This window comes from Polypterus senegalus, chromosome 8 (genome assembly GCF_016835505.1).
Source record: "Polypterus senegalus isolate Bchr_013 chromosome 8, ASM1683550v1, whole genome shotgun sequence".
NCBI lineage: Eukaryota > Metazoa > Chordata > Cladistia > Polypteriformes > Polypteridae > Polypterus > Polypterus senegalus.
In genome coordinates this window covers 144934872-144954885 of record NC_053161.1, presented here as the reverse complement: position 1 = coordinate 144954885, position 20014 = coordinate 144934872, and the positions used below count along the sequence as shown (strand labels likewise).

The 20014-nt window shown below is 38.4% G+C and overlaps 1 protein-coding gene across 3 annotated transcripts in view; it reads right to left on the bottom strand.

Annotated features, from left to right (window-relative positions):
- nap1l1 (nucleosome assembly protein 1-like 1) overlaps positions 1–20014 on the bottom strand; it is a 113695-nt gene that overhangs the window by 14018 nt on the left and 79663 nt on the right. For all 3 annotated transcript variants that reach the window (XM_039761897.1, XM_039761895.1, XM_039761896.1), the window contains exons 6-10: positions 15505–15585; positions 7577–7705; positions 6710–6781; positions 6434–6573; positions 6052–6197 (exon numbers count right to left, since the gene is read on the bottom strand). In XM_039761897.1, coding sequence (XP_039617831.1) covers positions 6052–6197; positions 6434–6573; positions 6710–6781; positions 7577–7705; positions 15505–15585 — 568 coding nt within the window. The remainder of the gene's footprint in view (positions 1–6051; positions 6198–6433; positions 6574–6709; positions 6782–7576; positions 7706–15504; positions 15586–20014) is intronic.

Sequence of the window (20014 nt, the reverse complement as noted above, 5' to 3'; positions counted from 1 at the left end):
CTCCTAACTACGAGGCAGCACCGCTACCCACTACACCACCCCTAATTTAAGTAACTAACCACTTTTGAGATAAAAATGTGACTACCTTGAAGGTATACGGCCCAATACATAAATTGAAGGATAAACAAGTAGAAACACTCAATGACATAATGAATGGCTGGATCCAAACTGATTAACTGAAACAAACGGCGGTAGAAAGAAAAAAACTGGGCAAAAGCCAACTAAACAAAAAGTTAAGAGTATGGCAGATGGGACAGTTCAACCTTGAAAGTAGTGCTGGGCGATATACCAGTTCATACCAAAAACTTGTGATCTGGAATTTTCTTATTACACAACACAGGTTTAAATAGCCTACACAATGTTCGGAACGTGGCGCAGCGGGAAACTGTTTAAGGTGGGGAGACCTTTTTTACTGCTGTACCACTAAACATGCATGCAACAGAGTTAATGCGTTAGTGAAGGTACTGAGCGGTGAAAATGGACAGAGAACATCCTGAAACTGAAGCTGTAGCAGAAGATAAAGTTGAACATAATGACACAGAAGAACCTTTGCCAAAAAAAGAAAGGGGGGATAGCCATGTCTGTTGTCTGGAGATACTTTGGTTTTAAAAAAGGTTGGATGTGAACCATTATGTTCAAATGTGTGAATATGGTTTCTATACTACTGGATAATACTACAAGCCAAGTTGTATTTTTTTTTTTTTTTTTTTTTTAAATATAAAACCTGGGTACTGTGCAATAGTGCAACGACATGTTGACTTTACTTGCGACATTTTCCACTTTCATGTCGGCACTTATGAATTTATTCTCGTAATTTGTCATTAAAATAGAAAATCCTAAAATAAACTTCATCTTAAAATGAATATTAAATTTACTAGATTTTCTCAAACACCGTCATAAGTTATGTTTAAATGCTTTGTGTTAAGTGTCCCCGGAGCCATGTTAATCGCTATGTGGTTCTTAAACTTACTTTATCCTGCACTAAGAGGTGGTGCAGGCAGCGCTCGCCACACACAATACATTAAATTTCATGATATTCCTGCTCCATGAACATTTACAATGCTAAGAAATGTTTGATATAATTTTCATGATGAAATGCATTAAAGCATGTATTAATCATGTGGGGGACCGGTGGCGTGGAGGTTGCACTGCTGCCTCGCAGCGTGGGGGTCCCGGGTATTCCCTGCCTTGAATTTGCATGTTTTTCTGGTGGGTTTACTCTGTGTGCTTAAGTTTTCTTTCAAAGTCATGTAGGATGTGGGCTTTTGTTATGCTATATTGACCCTAGTGTACGTGTTGCTTGTCTTCACCCTGCGATGTGCTGGTGCCTCGTTCAGGATTTGCTCCTGCCCCGCACACAATGTTTGCTGGGATGGGCGCAATCCTGAATGGATGGCATATTTAAACATGCATAACAAAGTTGTTTTTAAAGTTCTGAACACTCTGTGGTCTAAGTTTAACTAGTTTTAATTTCACAAAGACATTTATCATGTGGCAATTGGTTATGTGGAAGAAGAAAAAGGATAGGAACTGAGGGTTTGGTACATCAGGTTGAGACAGCATGCATGCAATAAAGAAAGCTCACTCAGATAAACATCCATCGAATTCCGTGTTCATGTCTCCGACCACCAAATCACGAACCCAACATTTACACAATATTTAAATTAAACCTGTGGGATACCCATTCATACATCCAGTTTTTTGATGCCTCGTCACAACTGCCATGAAGTTCTCTACACTGAACATACACCTGGAGCAGGAATATCATGAAGTGAATGTATTTTGTGCAGCGATCCTTGCCTGGGCCTTCTCTTAGTTTGGAGGAAGTCAGTTTAAGAAGTGAGTAGCGATTAACAACTAGGGTCAGGAAAACACTCAACACAAAGTATTTAATGTGCTACATTAACTTATGACAGGGTTTGAGAAGATCTAGTAAATTAAACACTGATGTTAGTTTATTTTGTCATTAAAGTAGAAAGTTGTAAACTTAACTTCAGCCTATGAGAAAGTGGAAATGTCAAATTTAATCTCAACGTAAGCATCAAGATTAAAGTGGAAATGTCGAGAATAAGGTCAACATGTTGACTATTCTCTAGAAATAGCTTTTTTTTCCCCTTCACGGTGGCCCTAATACGTTTCCATAGGGCTAAACCACAAATCGCATTATAAATGCAAGTTGCAGTTTTATTAATTATGTATATAGCTTAGCTTGAAGAAAGGTCCATATTAATGCAATCTGAATAAAATGGATGGTTCCGTTGGTAAAAATGTCTCACCAAGTTGCACTTGCTTTATTTTATTTGGTGAATACTATGCAATGCACCTGGGCTTGAAGTCTTGAAGTAATATTGGAAGTTGCACTATTTTATTGTTAGATTAAATATTATGCAGTTTAAATGGTAAAGTTGTTTAAAAAGTCACTTTAACGTGTCAGTGGAGTGGACAGAGATTGTTAACATTAACAGAAAGTGTAGTTGGTTTACAAAAAATATTCCCTATTTATTCCTTTTCTAAGACATGTTCCGTGCAATACAACTTTTGACAAGCACTTCTGAATATTTTGCCAAGTCTAAATGCCTCTTTGGATGGTTGAAAATATGTTGTCAAATTTTTAGCTTAAGTTGTTTGCAAAATTTGTTCAATAAAAAGGTTCTATATTTTGACTGCATCTGTCATGCAACGTGATCCCTTCTCTTCATTAGTGCCACCCCCTTGAAAACTATCACTTTATGGGGCCATGCAAAACCTGTATTAATACTTGTGTACACATTAAAATGTTTTTTGTACAATGCTCATGACAGTGGAATAGGTTATTCTTAGCCAGTCTTCTGCAGTAATTGCAGTGGAAAATGTGGTTAACATCTATTCATGCATGGGGGAAAAAAAAAAAAAAAATACCATCAAATACCATGAAACCGGTATAATTTTGAAAAATACTGCGATATAGAATGTCAATGCCCAGCACTACTTGAAAGCAACAATAATTATGCCACTGCAGTAAGATTACACTTGTAAGGTTTTCCAACAAGAAATTACGAAGCAGACCAGGGTTTTATCTGAAACTAAAAGGAAACAGGAAAGGCCAAGGACCAGAAATGCACGGCTAATAGATTAATCAAACCAACATCTTGAAATATTAAAACAGAGTATTGCTATCAGCTCTGAACTTGCAACAACAACATTTATTTATATAGCACATTTTCATACAAACAGTAACTCAAAGTGCTTTACATAATGAATAGAAAAATAAGACAGTAAGAAAATAAAATAAGTCAACATTAACATAGAATAAGAGTAAGGTCCAATGGCCAGAGTGGACAGAAAAACAGGGGAAAGAAAAAACTCCAGACAGCTGGAGAAAAAAATAAAATCTATTCACCTATGCACAAAAATGCAAGGACTGGGGTGCTGAACAAGTAAGTGTGCTGGACTGACAAGTCAAAATTTAGAGCTCAAACATGAGGCATTCTTTCACTGACAGATGAAGAGTGCTGCATGAATGATTGCCTGCAACCAACAATGAAGTATGACAGAGGTTTCCTTCAGGTTTGAAATTGCATTTTTGCAAAAGGAGCTAGTGTTCTGGTCTGAATAAATGGAATCCTCAAAGACGAGGAGTACAAGCTGATTCTCATCCAACATGCAATGCTATATTAGGGAGGCATCTGATCAATCCCAATTACATTTTGCAGTAGGACTATGACTACAAACATACAGTCAATATCATGAAGACATATCTAAAAGAAAAAAAGTAAAAGGATATGCAACAAACTGTACAGCCACCACTGTCCAAACCTAAACAAGGCCGTCTAGGATTACCTGAAGAGGCTGATGCAAACGAGACTGCCAAAGTCTGCAGAAGGCATATGGCAAGTTCTCCAAGATGTGTGGAACTAACTACCAAATGATGTTCATTAAAAACCATGAATAAAAGTGCACCCAATAGAAATGATGCGGATTTAAAAGGCAAAAGGTAGGTCACAAAAATATTGATTTAACATGTACTGCTTTTGTATGGTAAATTACCATTTAGAAAAGTTAATTTTTACATATGTCTAAGGCTTTTGCACAGTACTGTATACACACATCACAGACAGTGGGTTTAGAGAACATTCACTCCCTTAGAAATATGCCCTATTGCTTTACAGCCTTAAATGAAAACACAAACCAGTATTTTTCCAGCTTTACTTACTCAATGCAGTCTATAACATCCAAGTGAAAGATATCTCAGCTACAGTTCAGAAGAATTTAAAAAAATAAAAAAACAAGAAATACTGAGAATAAAGGATCACCCCCTCCTAAACAATATTTGTAAACTCAGTCAGGTGTAAGTAACCACCATTTCCATTGCAGACCATGGTTACTGGCTTCCACCTGTGATCAATTGTAATCAGTGTGATTAGTGAAGCATACAAACAGCTGATCCTGAAGCATTCCCTTACTTGGTGGTGCAACTGACAGCAAACAACTGACTATGGGTGGCAAGCCACTTTCAAAAGATCTCAGGGATAGAGTTATGGACAGACATAAGGCAGGAGATGGATACAAAAAAAATCTCAAAGGCTTTATCAATTCCAAGGAGAACAGTAAAGTCTATAATAAAGTGGCAGCAAGTGTTTGGTACTACAAGGACGCTCCCTGGATATGGCCGTCCTTCCAAACCAGATGGAAGAGGGAGGAGGAAACTGTTACAGGATTTTATGGCAAAGAGTTGTCATTGTGTGCATGTGACAACAATTTCACAAGCACACCACAATTGTGGCCTGTTCGGGAGGGTCGCAAGGAAAAAGCCACTTCAAGAAAGGCTACATTAAGGCTCGTTTGAGCTTAGACAGAATGCACCTTGAAGATCCTGATGCCAAGTGGAAAAAAGGTCTTATGGTCAGATGAGACCAAAATCGAACTATTAGATCTCAATACCAAACAGTACAACTAGTGGAAATCCAATGCAGCTCACCATTCACAACACACTATACCTACAGTAAAGCATGGAGGTGGTAGCATGCTGTTGCGGGGGGTGTTTCTCTGCCGTAGGGCCTGGGGCTCTTGTTAGGGTAGAAGGAAAAATGGATAGGGCAAAATACCATCAAATTCTTGAAGAAAACATTCTGCCCTCTGCCAGAAAGTTGAAGATGGGCAGAATGTTCAACACGACAACATCCTGAAGCACACAGCAAAATTGACTCAAACAGGGCCTAAAGGAGAAAAAAAGTGAATGTCCTTGAGTGGCCCAATCAGAGCCCAAACCTAAATCCCATTAAAAAAATCTGTGGAAAGATTTGAAGATAGCAGTCCACCAACACTCCCCATCCAATTTGACGGAACTTGAACAGTATCCCACCAGACTCAAGGCTATCATTAAAGTAAAAGGTGGTTCAACAAAATAGATATTTGAGGAGTGATCCTTTATTAATCTCAGTAGGTCTTATTTTAGATTTTTTTTTTTATTGTCTTAACTATAGCTGTGATATCTTTCACTTGGATGTTACAGGTTGCACTGAGTAAGTATAGCTGGGAAGAAATAGTGTGTGTTTTCATTTAAGGCTGTAAAGCAAAAAAAAAAAAAAAGGGAATATTTCGAAGGGGGTTCTTAATTCTTTTCTATACCCATTGTACAATCAAAATCTCTCGCTCCCTCTACAAACACACAGAGCCTAGTACAAATACAGCCGCAGCCACCAGCTCTCAAACTTTTCCACTTGCAGTAGATTTAACAAAAACGGGCGATTTGGGGAAGAGGGTTGAAACTTTAAAAATACTAGCGTAAATCAAATTAGTTATTTATTGTAAGGTATAAAACTAATACAAAGATGTTGGCTCCCTATCTATTCTAAAAGTATAAATGAGTATATACATCCTCACTGTAGTTCAGTAGAGTGATGTTACTGGTACATTTTAATGTTAATGACCTTAACCCATGACAAATTTTTCTACTGTCTGCACATTCAAAATATTGCACGGACAAGGTTATTTCCATTTTAACATGATCAATACATGTACCACTATGACCAAATATATGTTTCAGCATTAAAGAATTTAAAGAATACATGCCTTCGGGCGGAGAAAAGAAATTGAAGAATGAATCGTTGGGGACTGTTTTAGTAACTGTTCTGACTGTACCACGTCCTTTATGTTTTTGCTTCTTCTTTATTGTTTTTAATGTAACATTTTTTCCCTTTTTCCAGTCAATTTGACACCTGAAAAAATGTAAAACAAAATGTTGATTTAAAACTCATGTACAGGCCCACATGAATATCTATAAACCTGTAACTGGTAATGGTTACTAAAGATCCAGAAAGAAGAAAACTTCTAGTTTATGTGAAGATTTAATGTTGTGTGTCAGTGCATAGTGGGGAGAGTAAAGAACTACTAAAAAGTATGTACAATGCTGTCAACTCCCAAAAGCAAAGACAAAATTAAACAGAAAAATTACCCTGTGCACCCCATAATTTCTGGCCCGTCAAAGGAGAAAGGATCAGATTCATCTGGCTCTGACCTCATCTTATAAGTTTTTGTTAAAACTTCATTAGTGAAATACTCATTTGAGCCAAAATAAAACTCTAATGTGAAACTCTGGAAAGAAGAGGAAAAAAAAATTACTTATTTACACAATTTCTATAAATATTCCATACTATTCCATTCTACCCAACCATCCGATTCTCTCTTTAAAATTAGCAAAGTTAAAAAAAATAATTAAATAAATACTTACCATTGCCTGACCTGGATCTGAAAATTTAACCTTTATGTCTTTTAAGTGCTTTAAAATTGGTTCATCATGATCCTAAATAATAAAGAAAGGGTTACTGTTTGAAACAAATGTGAGCCTGAAAAGAAAACAAAAATGAGGCATATGCACACATCAAGCAAGATGCCAATTGCACATCAAGAATGCCAAAAAATCTGCAAACAATGAAGTTTTTAGGCTATGAACTTGCAAACCTAGAATTTATTCTATTCCTCAAGAATAATGTTATTAAAATTAGATACTGTTTTTATTTCCCGTTTTGGAGTTTAATAGATTCCATGCCCCTCAAAGTTCTATTAAACAATCCAAACTAAAAAGATTGGCAATGAGAATCTGATCACTAAAACCAATAATCAGCCCAAACAGTAAGAAAATATATATTTGTAAAAACAGCAGTGGTCTCATTTAAGCCAGCACTGCCTACGTTAAAAATCTTTGAAGAAATAACGGATGGACAAAAGTTTCAATACAAATGCAAGGTGGCAAGACCATTAATATTACATACAGTGGATTCAGAAAGTTCAGACCTGTCAGTCTAAACAAATATTAAGTTCAATCTCTCTCTCTATACACACACACATATATATATACACATACATATACATATATACACATACATATACATATATACACATACATATACATATATACACATACACACACACACACACACACTTCATTAAAGCATCTAAAATTAGAAGTTACATACTTTAAGGCCATTCTTTAATCCTTTGAATTTAAGTTTTCTGACATAGTAAATACATTCTTGCAAATATATGGAAAAAATAATCTATTTGGCTCTGATATCAAATTATGTATACCACTACTCACCTGTAACATATCACTAAGCAAGTCTACATTTTTAAACACAGTGAGCCAGAACTCTGGAATTCCTTTAGGGTCTTCCTTCTCATCATCTTTTTTCTCATCTTCAATTTTTGCCTTTTCTTTCATTTCCTCCTACAAAGATGCATAAAAAAATTGTTCTGACTGGAAAATGCACATTATGAATTATGTGAATGGAAATACAAGGTGGTCCAGATCTAAATTATGCAATTATGAAAAGGCGAACACATCGAACCTGCTGTTCGACTGACAACCGTCTCCCTACCATTTTGGAATGCAGGGCAGGTACTGCCATCTATCGGCAACAAAAATAATTTGTGAATTCTCTATGTAATAAACTTGAGTTATAGTGTAATGAAAATTGCAAAATTAGATCTGGACCACCCTATACAAGTCACCAGTACCTGAAAACAGATAGTTACCACTCAATAACTTTGTAACTGTATGGAGTATAGTTGCCAAACACAAAGAAATTCCAATTTCAGGTTAAAACGCTCAACAGGTTTAAGCAGATTCCAGCATTATTATATTGTAAAAGCTATAACAAATCTGCATCTGGCAAAAGCACAAGACCACTTAATTTTGAACCTTCCAAATAGAACTTGAACAGAAAAACCAGTGCAAGTCAAACAGATAAAATGGAAACTGTGGTGCGACTATCAGGATTTCAGGATAAAACCTATTAGAGAAGCTCTAATAACAAACAGGAAAACGATGGGAAAATCAGGAGGTGCAAATATCAAGAAAAGAGAATAAACTAGAAAAATGTTTCCCCGCCCTATTGAACAGTTTTGCTGGATAGCCAATATCACAGTCAGAGCTAAAAGTGACTCCGAAAGGATATTGCACAAGTTGGTAGTTTGTGCCCAGAGCTGCTTTTCTGAATAAGTTGATTCAATTATTGAACAGTTCAACATTTACAGCTATCTCCTCATGCAATCTGAGCCCAGCAGTAAACTGCCATGATCACATTCCTTTTACAACAAACCAAAGATACCACAGATGTTTGTAATTATGTCCCTCTTTCTTTGTGGAATCGAGAAAAAAAAAAAAATGCAAGCCAAAAAAATCAAGTCCAACATATATTAAGTGTAAACATTGACTGAAACGGATCACTTAAAACCCTTTATGCAGTGGATATTGGGCATTTACCGCATTAAGAGGTGAACCCTTGGCTTTTAAAGATGTTTCAGCCTTCTTCCATTCTCGTACTGGTTTCTCGTTGATGCCAAAGTGACGAACTGCTGCACTGTTATTTGATTCATTAGCGAACTTTACAACTTTCAACTTAAAAGCGCTATCATATTTCATACGTTTTTCATAGGTGTAGTCATCTTTTTTTAACAAAAAATTATGTATTACCAGGTATATTTTTATTCACCAATAATGTTTTTAAAAATACTGGTATACATAAACATTTACAGTCGACCCTTGATTTACCACCGGCCCAGCATCTTGCGTTATGACCCGAATGCGGTCACGTGTATCTAAGGAAGGAAGAGAAGGTAACGAAAGCAATCACAATTGAAACAAAGCTGGAAATTCTGTGGAAATATGAATGTGCTGTTCGTGTGACCGATCTCGCTAATATGTACAGCATGTCGAAATCCACCATCGACAATTTTACAAACATTTGCATAAGTAGGCTCCTTCTAAATAACCACCTTACGTTTCATTCCCCTCCTCCCTTCCTGCAGCCCAAATGTCAAATTAAAATGGCAAGTACAGTATGAAATTGTTGTTTCTAGAATAGAATGCCTTTTATTGTCACTATACACATGTACAATGAGATTAAAAGCAGCTCCTTCAGTGCAGACATGTGTAGAACACAACAAGTAAATAAACAAATGGTGTGAAAAGATGCAAAGAAGTTGCAAAAAAAGGTACAAAAACAACAAAAATGTGCACTGAAAAGCCCTGAGCCGCTGCAACCATGCGCCTAGCTTAATCTAGCCTACTTCTGGTAGGCTAGGCACTTTTTTTTAACTTTTTGGTTAGTACATTTGAAAAAGTATTGGTGTTTTGGTAAATTATGCACATTATACAACCCTTTTTTATTATGAAAAGGTTAAGTAAAGTGTTGCAGTGTGAGGTTTGGAGCACATTATGGGTATTTCCATTATTCCTTATGGGAAAAATAGTCTTGACTTACAACCAACTTGAGTTACAACCAGCCCTCGCGAACGAATTAAGTTCGTAAGTCAAGGGTCCACTGTATTGGGTATTTAAGTTAATCAAATTTATAACGAGTCTCCAGAAATCCACCTGCCGATTTACCATATTTGCGCATATAGTTTCAACACAAAAGTTTCATTTTACCAAACTTCTCCATACTACTTCCTGGTTTCCATCAAAAATGCAGGCAGTCTGAAATTCTTGCCTATAAACATGATAAATATACCTGAAGAAACACTTAAGGAAATTTAGAAAATTTTGCTTTGAGAAGGGGGTCGGCTTGAATACCGGTCATTGGCAAATACATGTAATTTAGTAGGTAGAGAAGGGGGTCGGCTTATATACTGGGATCTACGGTATATGATCTAGAGCAGGGGTGCCCACACTTTTTCAGCTTGCGAGGTACTTTTAAAATGACCAGGTCAACATGCTCTACCTACATTAAAAATACCATGTCTTAAAGGCATTTAAAGATTTTGGTCCAGAATGACATTAATTTGGTGCACCCCAAAAACACATGGCCCAATGAGACTGGAACATGATTGCAACATAGGCAGGTTGGATCTTGCCCTGGAAACATTTTGGACAATTTAAATGAGACAGATGTGCTCGATAAAAAGTTTACGTTGTATAACTGCATGCTTTGTATATATGGAGCTAGAGTGAATTTTGTGCATGGCTGTCTTCAACTCCTTTTCTGAAATGCTGAGTAAGAAAGATCCTTTTCCCACTGTACTCTAGGATCTTTAAACACTAGAATTACCAGAGCCTATGAAAAAACTCATAGATCCGTCCCACCTTAAATCACTTCTTAAAACCGTTCACAGCTCTCCACCAGCGTCTTTTGTCATCTAAATGTGCTGATGAACTCAGGCTGCGAGCAGCCAGCTATTCCATACCCCCAATATACATATACACACACACACACGCACGCACGAGGTGTGGCAGAAAAGTAATGAGACTGGCAACACTGCAAGCGATCTGGCAACGCTGCGCTGTTGTCCTTGATAGAGCACGTGTATCAGTACCCTCCCATAGCTCAGTGCGAGTTTCAACTCCTTCCGTTAACTACGTGATCTTTGTGACAGCTATTAGCGAAGTTGTGTTTTTGGTTGTGCGTCACGCAAAATGGAACAGCGGAATTTGGAGCAATGTTGTGCCATTAAACGGCAAGTGTGACGTTTGAAAAGTTAAAACAGACCTATGGGGAACATTCTTTATCCCGAGCTCAAGTTTTCCAGGGAGGCCTTCAACTTCGAAAACCAATGAAAACATCGAACGTGTGAACACTCTTGTAAGATCAGACCGTCGTTTAACATTAAGAATGTTGAGTGAACAATTAAATTTGAACAGATTTACCGTTCATCAAATTTTGACTGAACATTTGCACATGCAAAACGTCTGTGCCAAAATGGTGCTGAAAAACCTCACAATTGAGCAGAAGGACAATCGAAAAAACGCATTCCTGTGGTTCCCCAGCCCCCTTATTCACCTGACCTCAGTCCGTGTGACTTTCCTTTTTCCTAAACTGAAAAATCTCCTCAAAGGACGTCATTTCGGGACTTTAGAAAACATCCAAAAGAGTGTAACGGACATGCTGAAGACCATACCGGTTGAAGACTTCCAGTGCTGCTACCAACAGTCGGAACAACGTCTCCATCGGTGTGTAGCTGCCCAAGGGAACTACTTTGAAGGGGATAACATTGATGTTTGAAAAAAAATAAAAACTTTGGTAAATAAAAAAATCAGTCTCATTACTTTTCTGCCACACACACACACACACACATATATATACATATACATATATACACACACACATATATATATATATATATATATATATATATATATATATATATATATATATATATATATATATATACATATACATATACACACACACACACACACACACACACATATATATATATATATACATATATACACACACACACACACACATATATATATATATACATATATACACACACACACACACATATATATATATATATACATATACACACACACACACACACATATATATATATATACATATATACACACACACACACACATATATATATATACATATATACACACACACACACATATATATATACAGTCATGTGAAAACATTAGGACACCCTTTGAAAGCATGTGGTTTTTGTAACATTTTTAATAAATGGTTATTTCATCTCCGTTTCAACAATACAGAGAGATTAAAGTAATCCAACTAAACAAAGAAAACTGAAGAAAAGTCTTTTCAAGATCTTCTGTAAATATCATTCTACAAAAATGCCTATTCTAACTGAGGAAAAGATAGGACACCCTTGCCCCTAATAGCGAGTGTTACCTCCTTTGGCTGAAATAACTGCAGTGAGACGGTTCTTGTAGCCATCTACCAGTCTTCGACATCGGTCTGAGGAAATTTTACCCCACTCCTCAATGCAGAACTTTTTCAGCTGTGAGATGTTTGAGGGGTTTCTTGCACGTACAGCCCTTTTCAAGTCACCCCACAGCATCTCAATGGGATTCAAATCTGGACTTTGACTTGGCCATTCCAGGACTCTCCATTTCTTCTTTTCAGCCAATCTTTGGTTGATTTACTAGTATGTTTTGGGTCATTGTCATGTTGCATGGTCCAGTTCCGCTTCAGCTTTAATTTTCTAACTGATGGTCTCACATGTTCTTCAAGCACCTTCTGATACACAGTAGAATTCATCGTGGATTCTATGATGGTGAGCTGACCAGGTCCTGCTGCAGCAAAGCAGCCCCAAACCATGACACTTCCACCTCCATGCTTCACAGTTGGTATGAGGTTCTTTTCTTGGAATGCTGTGTTTGGTTTACGCCAAACATGTCCTCTGCTGTTGTGTCCAAATAATTCAATTTTGGACTCATCTGCCCAAAGAACATTATTCCAGAAGTCCTGGTCTTTGTCAACTTTATCTCTGGCAAATGTCAGTCTGGCCTCGATGTTTCTCTTGGAAAGCAAAGGTTTCCTCCTTGCACACCTCCCATGCAAGTTAAACTTGTACAGTCTCTTTCTGATTGTAGAGGCATGTACTTCTACATCAACAGTAGCCAGAGCCTGCTGTAGTTCTCGAGATGACACTTTAGGGTTTTTGGAGACCTCTTTTAGCATCTTGCGGTCTGCTCTTGGGGTGAACTTGCTGGGGCGACCAGTCCTGGGCATGTTGGCAGTTGTTTTGAAAGCCCTCCACTTGTAGACTATCTTCCGGACAGTGGAATGGCTGATTTCAAAATCTTTTGAGATCTTTTAAATCCCTTCCCAGACTCATAGGCTGCTACAATCTTTTTTCTGAAGTCCTCTGACAGCTCTTTTGTTCTCACCATGGTGCTCACTCTCACTTCAACAGTCAGGAGCACACCAAACTAAATGTCTGAGGTTTAAATAGGGCAAGCCTCATTCAACATGCAGAGTAACGATCTACTAATTATGTGCACCTGGTGTGATATACCTGTGTGAGATCTGAGCCAATTTAAGAGGGAATACATGTGAGGGTGTCCTATCTTTTCCTCAGTTAGAATAGGCATTTTTGTAGAATGACATTTACAGAAGATCTTGAAAAGACTTTTCTTCAGTTTTCTTTGTTTAGTTGGATTACTTTAATCTCTCTGTATTGTTGAAACGGAGATGAAATAACCATTTATTAAAAATGTTACAAAAAACCACATGCTTTCAAAGGGTGTCCTAATGTTTTCACATGACTGTATATATACATATACACACACACACACACATATATATATATACATATACACACACACACACACACACACACACACATATATATACATATACACACACACACACACACACACACACACACATATACATATACACACACACACACACACACACACACACACACATATTATATATATATATATATATATATATATATACATATATATATATATATATACATATATATACACACACACACATTTATATATATACATATACACACACACACATATACACACACACACACACACATATATATCACATCAATCTATATGGATCAGACTTCCAAGACCAGTCCTGCCACGTACAAAAGTTCGCTGATGACACTGCTATTGTGGGCTGCATCAGGAGTGGGCAGGAGTAGGAGTACAGGAAGCTAATCAAAGACTTTGTTAAATGGTGCGACTCAAACCACTTACACCTCAACACCAGCAAGACCAAGGAGCTGGTGGTGGATTTTAGGAGGCCCAGGCCCCTCATGGACCCTGTGATCATCAGAGGTGACTGTGTGCAGAGGGTTCAGACCTATAAATATCTGGGAGTGCAGCTAGATGACAAATTGGACTGGACTGCCAATACTGATGCTCTGTGTAAGAAAGGTCAGAGCCGACTATACTTTCTTAGAAGGTTGGCATTCTTCAACATCTGCAATAAGACGCTGCAGATGTTCTACCAGACGGCTGTGGCAAGTGCCCTCTTCTATGCGGTGGTGTGCTGGGGAGGCAGCATAAAGATGAAAGATGCCTCACGCCTGGACAAACTTAAGGCGGCAGGCTCTATTGTAGGAGTAAAGTTGGACAGTTTAACATCTGTGGCAGAGCGACGGGCATTAAGCAAACTTCTGTCAATCATGAAGAATCCATTGCATCCACTGAGCAGTCTCATTTCCAGGCAGAGGAGTAGTTTCAGTGACAGACTTTTGTCACTGTCGTGCTCCACTGACAGACTGAGGAGATCGTTCCTCCCCCACACTATGCGACTCTTCAGTTCCACCCAGAGGAGTAAATGCTAACATTAATCAAAAGTTATTGTCTGCTTTTACATGCATTATTACTATTTTATTTAATATTGTTTTTTGTATCAGTATACTGCTGCTGGATTATGTGAATTTCCACTTGGGATTAATAAAGTATCTATAATTTTATTACACATACACACATACAATTTGAATAGGAATATAAGTAACAAGATAGCCATGTCTGCAGATGATTCTAAGCTAAGGGCACTGGCAGACACTCTAGAAAAGCTCTTAATACACTGCAGCCATGGAATTGAGGCTGGATAAAATTCGCATTCTAGCAAATTATGACCTAGCTAACAGAAAATCAGGTCCCATTTAGTGTATTTTGCAGAAAAGTGCAGTGACAAAAACTTTATCTGAAACAAAAAAAAATCTGAAAAAAACTTTTAATAAGTGTTAGGGAGATGCACTTCATAACTCATAGCACAAGATGGTTTGGCCAAAAACTCTTGTTTTCAGCAAATACCAGTATAATGCATTAAACTTAAATGTACTAATGATTCATTACGGCACAGCTCTTACCCATCAAAGCACTTAACACTTTCCTACTTAAATTGATTGAATAGCAATTCACACGGTATTCACAAATTTCCAGCTCAGAAAGAATGAAGACTAACTTTTCTCTTTCAATCATGTCATTGCCAAGCACAAACTGCTCTTTCAAACCTGAGATTTTATATTTGGAATACACAAACATTTTGCTTTTAAGTTTTCCACTAATTCTAGAAAACTAGTAAAATAAATTTTGCAGTAATTAATGCTCCAAGAAGAATTATCTGGTATACAAGGTCAACAGGCATATTGTCCACTGCTAATTATAAATACTATGATATGTAAATCCAGCATGAGATGTAATCAACCTTAATCAACAAAGTTTAAAAACAGAGGGTTCATATATAATGGCATCTAAAAATCAATGCAATGTCTTATGAGGCTATTTACCGTTAGTTCTTCTTCTTCATCAGGCTTCCATTCACATTCTTCATCATTTGGCTCATATACAGCATTAATGATTTCGCTTCTCTAAACAATAAAAAAGGTAAGTAATGTTATTCACCACATGGAGTACCATAAAGATTTTGATGGCGAAATGGCTTCAAAACATTTTACACACACACACACACACACACACATATATTCTACTCACCCTAAAGGGGCTTTAGTTATCACCTCTTTAGCACCAAACAAACTCAGACTTATAATAAACCATGCTATAGAAATTGATTATTAATAAATCAATAAGACAATAAGGCAATGGCTTTGTTTTTGTAATATTTCTATTACACTATTACATTGTATTGAGGATTACTTGTGTTCTGTGTATTTTATGGACCCCTTTTTTTTGACACCCACTGCACACCCAACCTACCTGGAAAGGGGTCTCTGAACTGCCTTTACCACTGTTTTTTTCACTCTACAAGGGATTTTTTGGGAGTTTTTCTTTGTCTTCTTAGAGAGTCATGGCTGGGAAGCTGTCAAAAGGCAGGGCCTGTCTGCCTAGGGCAGCACTTGTGTAATTTTGGGCTATAGAAAAATAAATTTTTTTGTAAGTAGAAAGACAAATTTTTAACTTTAATCAGTTTTGGCTTTGGCAATAGTCCATTACTTCCAGCATCAATGATGGCAATGTTTACGACTGGCAACCATTAACATCAGTACACTTACCGGGTGCAGTCGTGAACTTGCCGCCCTCCTGAAAAGTCAATGCGTTGACATTGCCTGCATACTAGAGACCATCAAATGGACAAAGGCCAAGGCTATGCTCAATTCGACAGTGGATTCGAGGGTGGTCGTATCCTTAATTGCGTAGAGGCCCACAATCTCGTCATAGCTAACACCATCTTTAAGAAAGGGCAAACCCAACAGGCCACTTACATTAGCAGCAGGCCACTGACCCAAACAGACTGGATGATCCAGAGAGACCAACAGAAGCTGGAGATCAACACAAGTGATGGTCATTCTCAAACTCCTGTTTGACCTTGGGTTGCAACACCATCAGTGCTTCACTAGCCCCGAAAAGCTCAAGTGTTGGAACAGGGTAGAACATAAGAATCAACTAGACACCAGCCTCAGCACCCTCGACATCAACCCTAGTCAGCCATTGGAAGACTTTTGGAACAATCTCACCCTCAAATAAGTGGCCCTGCGGAACAAGAAGCCTGGGCACCAATTTATCAACAAGCAAGTCTGGTGGTGAAGCGAGGCAGTCCTGACAATCATTAAGAACAAGAAAGCAACATACAAGGCCTGCATGGAATCACACCAAGGAATCCATCATCTACAGAACAAGACATTCAAGTTAGGGGCGAAATGAGAAGTGGCATCTGCAAAAGGCCCAGCACTATGCTGATTTGCAGACAAGCACAAAGGAATCAAAAAGATTTACTGCCGGGCGAACATACACTACTGCTCAACAAGAAGTTGGCCACATCACAAACTATGATCCATGCGCCATTCTGCAGTTCTGGAGCAAATGCCTTAGTGCAATCTGCTGTGAAGGATTTCCACACCCGCGGATAAGTTTAAGAAAAATAAATTCATTGATGCCGATTCGCATCACTGGTTCTGGATTTTAAGTCTGCCATCTACAAAATGAAGCACGGAAAGGCTACTGCTTGGACATCCCAGTGTTGAAGTCATTGTGGTGTCTGGATGAAGAGCATCAGTGCAAAACTGGAAGGGCAAGGGAGACATCACCTAATGTGCTCACTACCACCCAATCCACCTGTTGTGCCACTGAATAAGTTTAATGTCTGTGCAAATATTTTAAATGTTTCTTTCTACATGCACAGCTGAACCATATTTAGCACACAGGGGCTCAGCATTTTGAACTGCTAGGCAAGCATTAGAAGACAGGAAAGGAAAGAACTACGAAAATGGGCATTATACTATTTCTGTGTACATGAAACTGAATCCTATCTTTGCCTTGTTTGGAATGGCACAATTTACCCAAGTAGGGGTCTGCACATGGAGAAAGGGTATAAAGCCATGGAACATTGCCCGACACACCTTGAAGCTGACGGACAGATGAAAGACTAAGTCATCCAATCCTGAAAATCCTCCAGCGCATAGACAAAAATGGCAAACTCTACACACAGTGTTGTCATGGCTTCCTCGTCTGTTATGCTGCGCAAATCATTAAAGAAAGCCCTTTTCTCTTATGCGATTTCTTACCGCCGTATCACTATGGGAGGAATAATCGCCTTTTTACATTATATCTACAGTTTCAGGTTACTTAAAATGCCACAATTACAAAAGAACTTATTTCAACCAGGGAGCTAGCGCTTCCTGCTGGATAGAGCCACACGAAGATATTTGATGGCATCATTGAGGAACCGAGATGCTGGACAGAATACCCGCCATCCGACTGCTCATGGAGAAACATCAGAAAAAGAACAAGTGCATACTCTTGGAGTTGCTCGACATGGAAAAGGCATTTTAAATGGGTTCTGCACAGTCTCATTTGGCACAAAACCCAATTCCAAGGCATCCCAGAAACCTGTGTGCCCTGGTCCAATTCCACTACCAAGACACCACAAGCAATGCACGATGCACTGTTGATCTTCCGTATCCGCGTTGGTGTCCACCAAGGATCAGCACTCTCACCTCTACTATTTATCTTGAGTATGGACACTGTCACTGTCAATATCCATTCCTAACACCCATGAATGCTTCTGTACGCTGACTAAGTCTTCCTCTCAAAGGAAACACGCCAAGATTTGAAGAGGCAAGTGCAACAATGGAAAATGTGGCTTGACGACAACAGAATGCAGATAAAAATGAAGACTGTGTACATGGAATGTGGCCCACAGAAAGGCAGTGCCATCAAGTCCACTAATTACAGGTACCTGGTATCTACACTTTCACCAACCTTCGCACCAATGTTCATGCTGCTTTGCTCTGATGGCATCAAGTGAAAGGGGTCCTCTGCAATTGTAAGTTACACATACACTTCAGGGCTAAAATCTACAAGATGGTGGTGCGGTCAGTGGCCCCTTGTATGGAGCTGAATGCTGGCCGGAGACTGAAACATGAACAAACACTGCACGTTATGGAAATGCGACTGCTCCATTGGATACTCTTGACTATGATGTGCAGAAAAGGAGTGGCATCAATCAGTGAGAAGATGCGAGAGGCACACCAATGATGGTACAGCCATGTGCTCAGAAGTAGTGATGAAAATTCGGTGGCTAGGATGGCCTTGCATCTCAGTTTGGATGGAAGACTGAAATTTGGATAGACCGGTTAAGACACACAACAACATGTCAAGGTCACCCCTGAGGACACCTCTGATCAGGTCAAGTGGAGAAAGGCAAGCAAACATGCAGACACTACACCTACATGGTGTAAACACATGGACAGAGAAGAAACGACCTTTCTCCGATGCAGAAGGCAGGTCTACAGCCTTTATTTAGACTTATCAAGGGAAATGAAGCAGACTTGATTAAGAAACAATACAATTTAAACACAAGGATTATAGAAATCGCTGGATATCTATGTTGGCTATAAGAAAGGAGGAAGACAGACACAAAGGGAGGCTTGCTCCCTACGTGCTATTTATAGTTCAACTTATCTTGGGGAATAGTTTTACCATATTAAATGCTCAAAATGCGACATCCAATGTTATGTGGAGTTGTGGTTTTGTTGCTCAAGTAAAAGGATTCTTCTTGTGTTAGAGTACACTGTCCCTCTGCTACATGATCGTTGACTTGTGGTGTTCTGTGATGCTGCTTTCTCAGCTTGTTTCTGCTGTTAGGTCCCTTGCTGTTTTTCTAGAAATTCATAAGAAAAAAAAAAAAAAAAGTACTACCCTTTCTGGCACAAGATTTTTGATGCTTAAGTTCCCTTCTTGAAGTAATGACTAACATTTTCACCCAACTGGCCTACAGCTTCGTCTCAAGAGTCTCCTGGGAGTTCAATGAGAGTGTGCAGCAAATATTTAGAATTGCCCAGAAGGGATGAGTGTAACTAGTTTATGAATAAATGTGGATAATTAATTTTTTTTTTTTTTTTTTTAAAGTCGCTTCACTTACAAAATTAGCGTGTTCTTCTGTCCATATGAGAGGTCATTCCTTAAATTACAGCTTTCTTCTTGTTTAAGTCCATGTTGCACCTACTGGATCAAGAAAGCTGCAGAGGGGCCTGTGTCAGTACAAATCTTATTTACACCTTTGTTAGTGGAGGAGGTACACTCAGATCTTGGTACAAGCTGGAGTTCCGTCGCTTGGTTTGGAATGCAACTGGGAGAAGGTACAGCTGGATGTCTGCTACATCTGCTGCTTTACAGGCCTGGAGCACCAATAAAGCCTAGCAGAAGGGGCCTGTCCACTCTGTCCTACAGTGTTACCGATGTCATTCACTGGTGCAAGCTGGTCATTTCAGAACTTAAATTATATGCCCTGTACCCCACTGTATCTCCACAGCCAATAGTTTAGAAGTTTGAGAGAGTCTT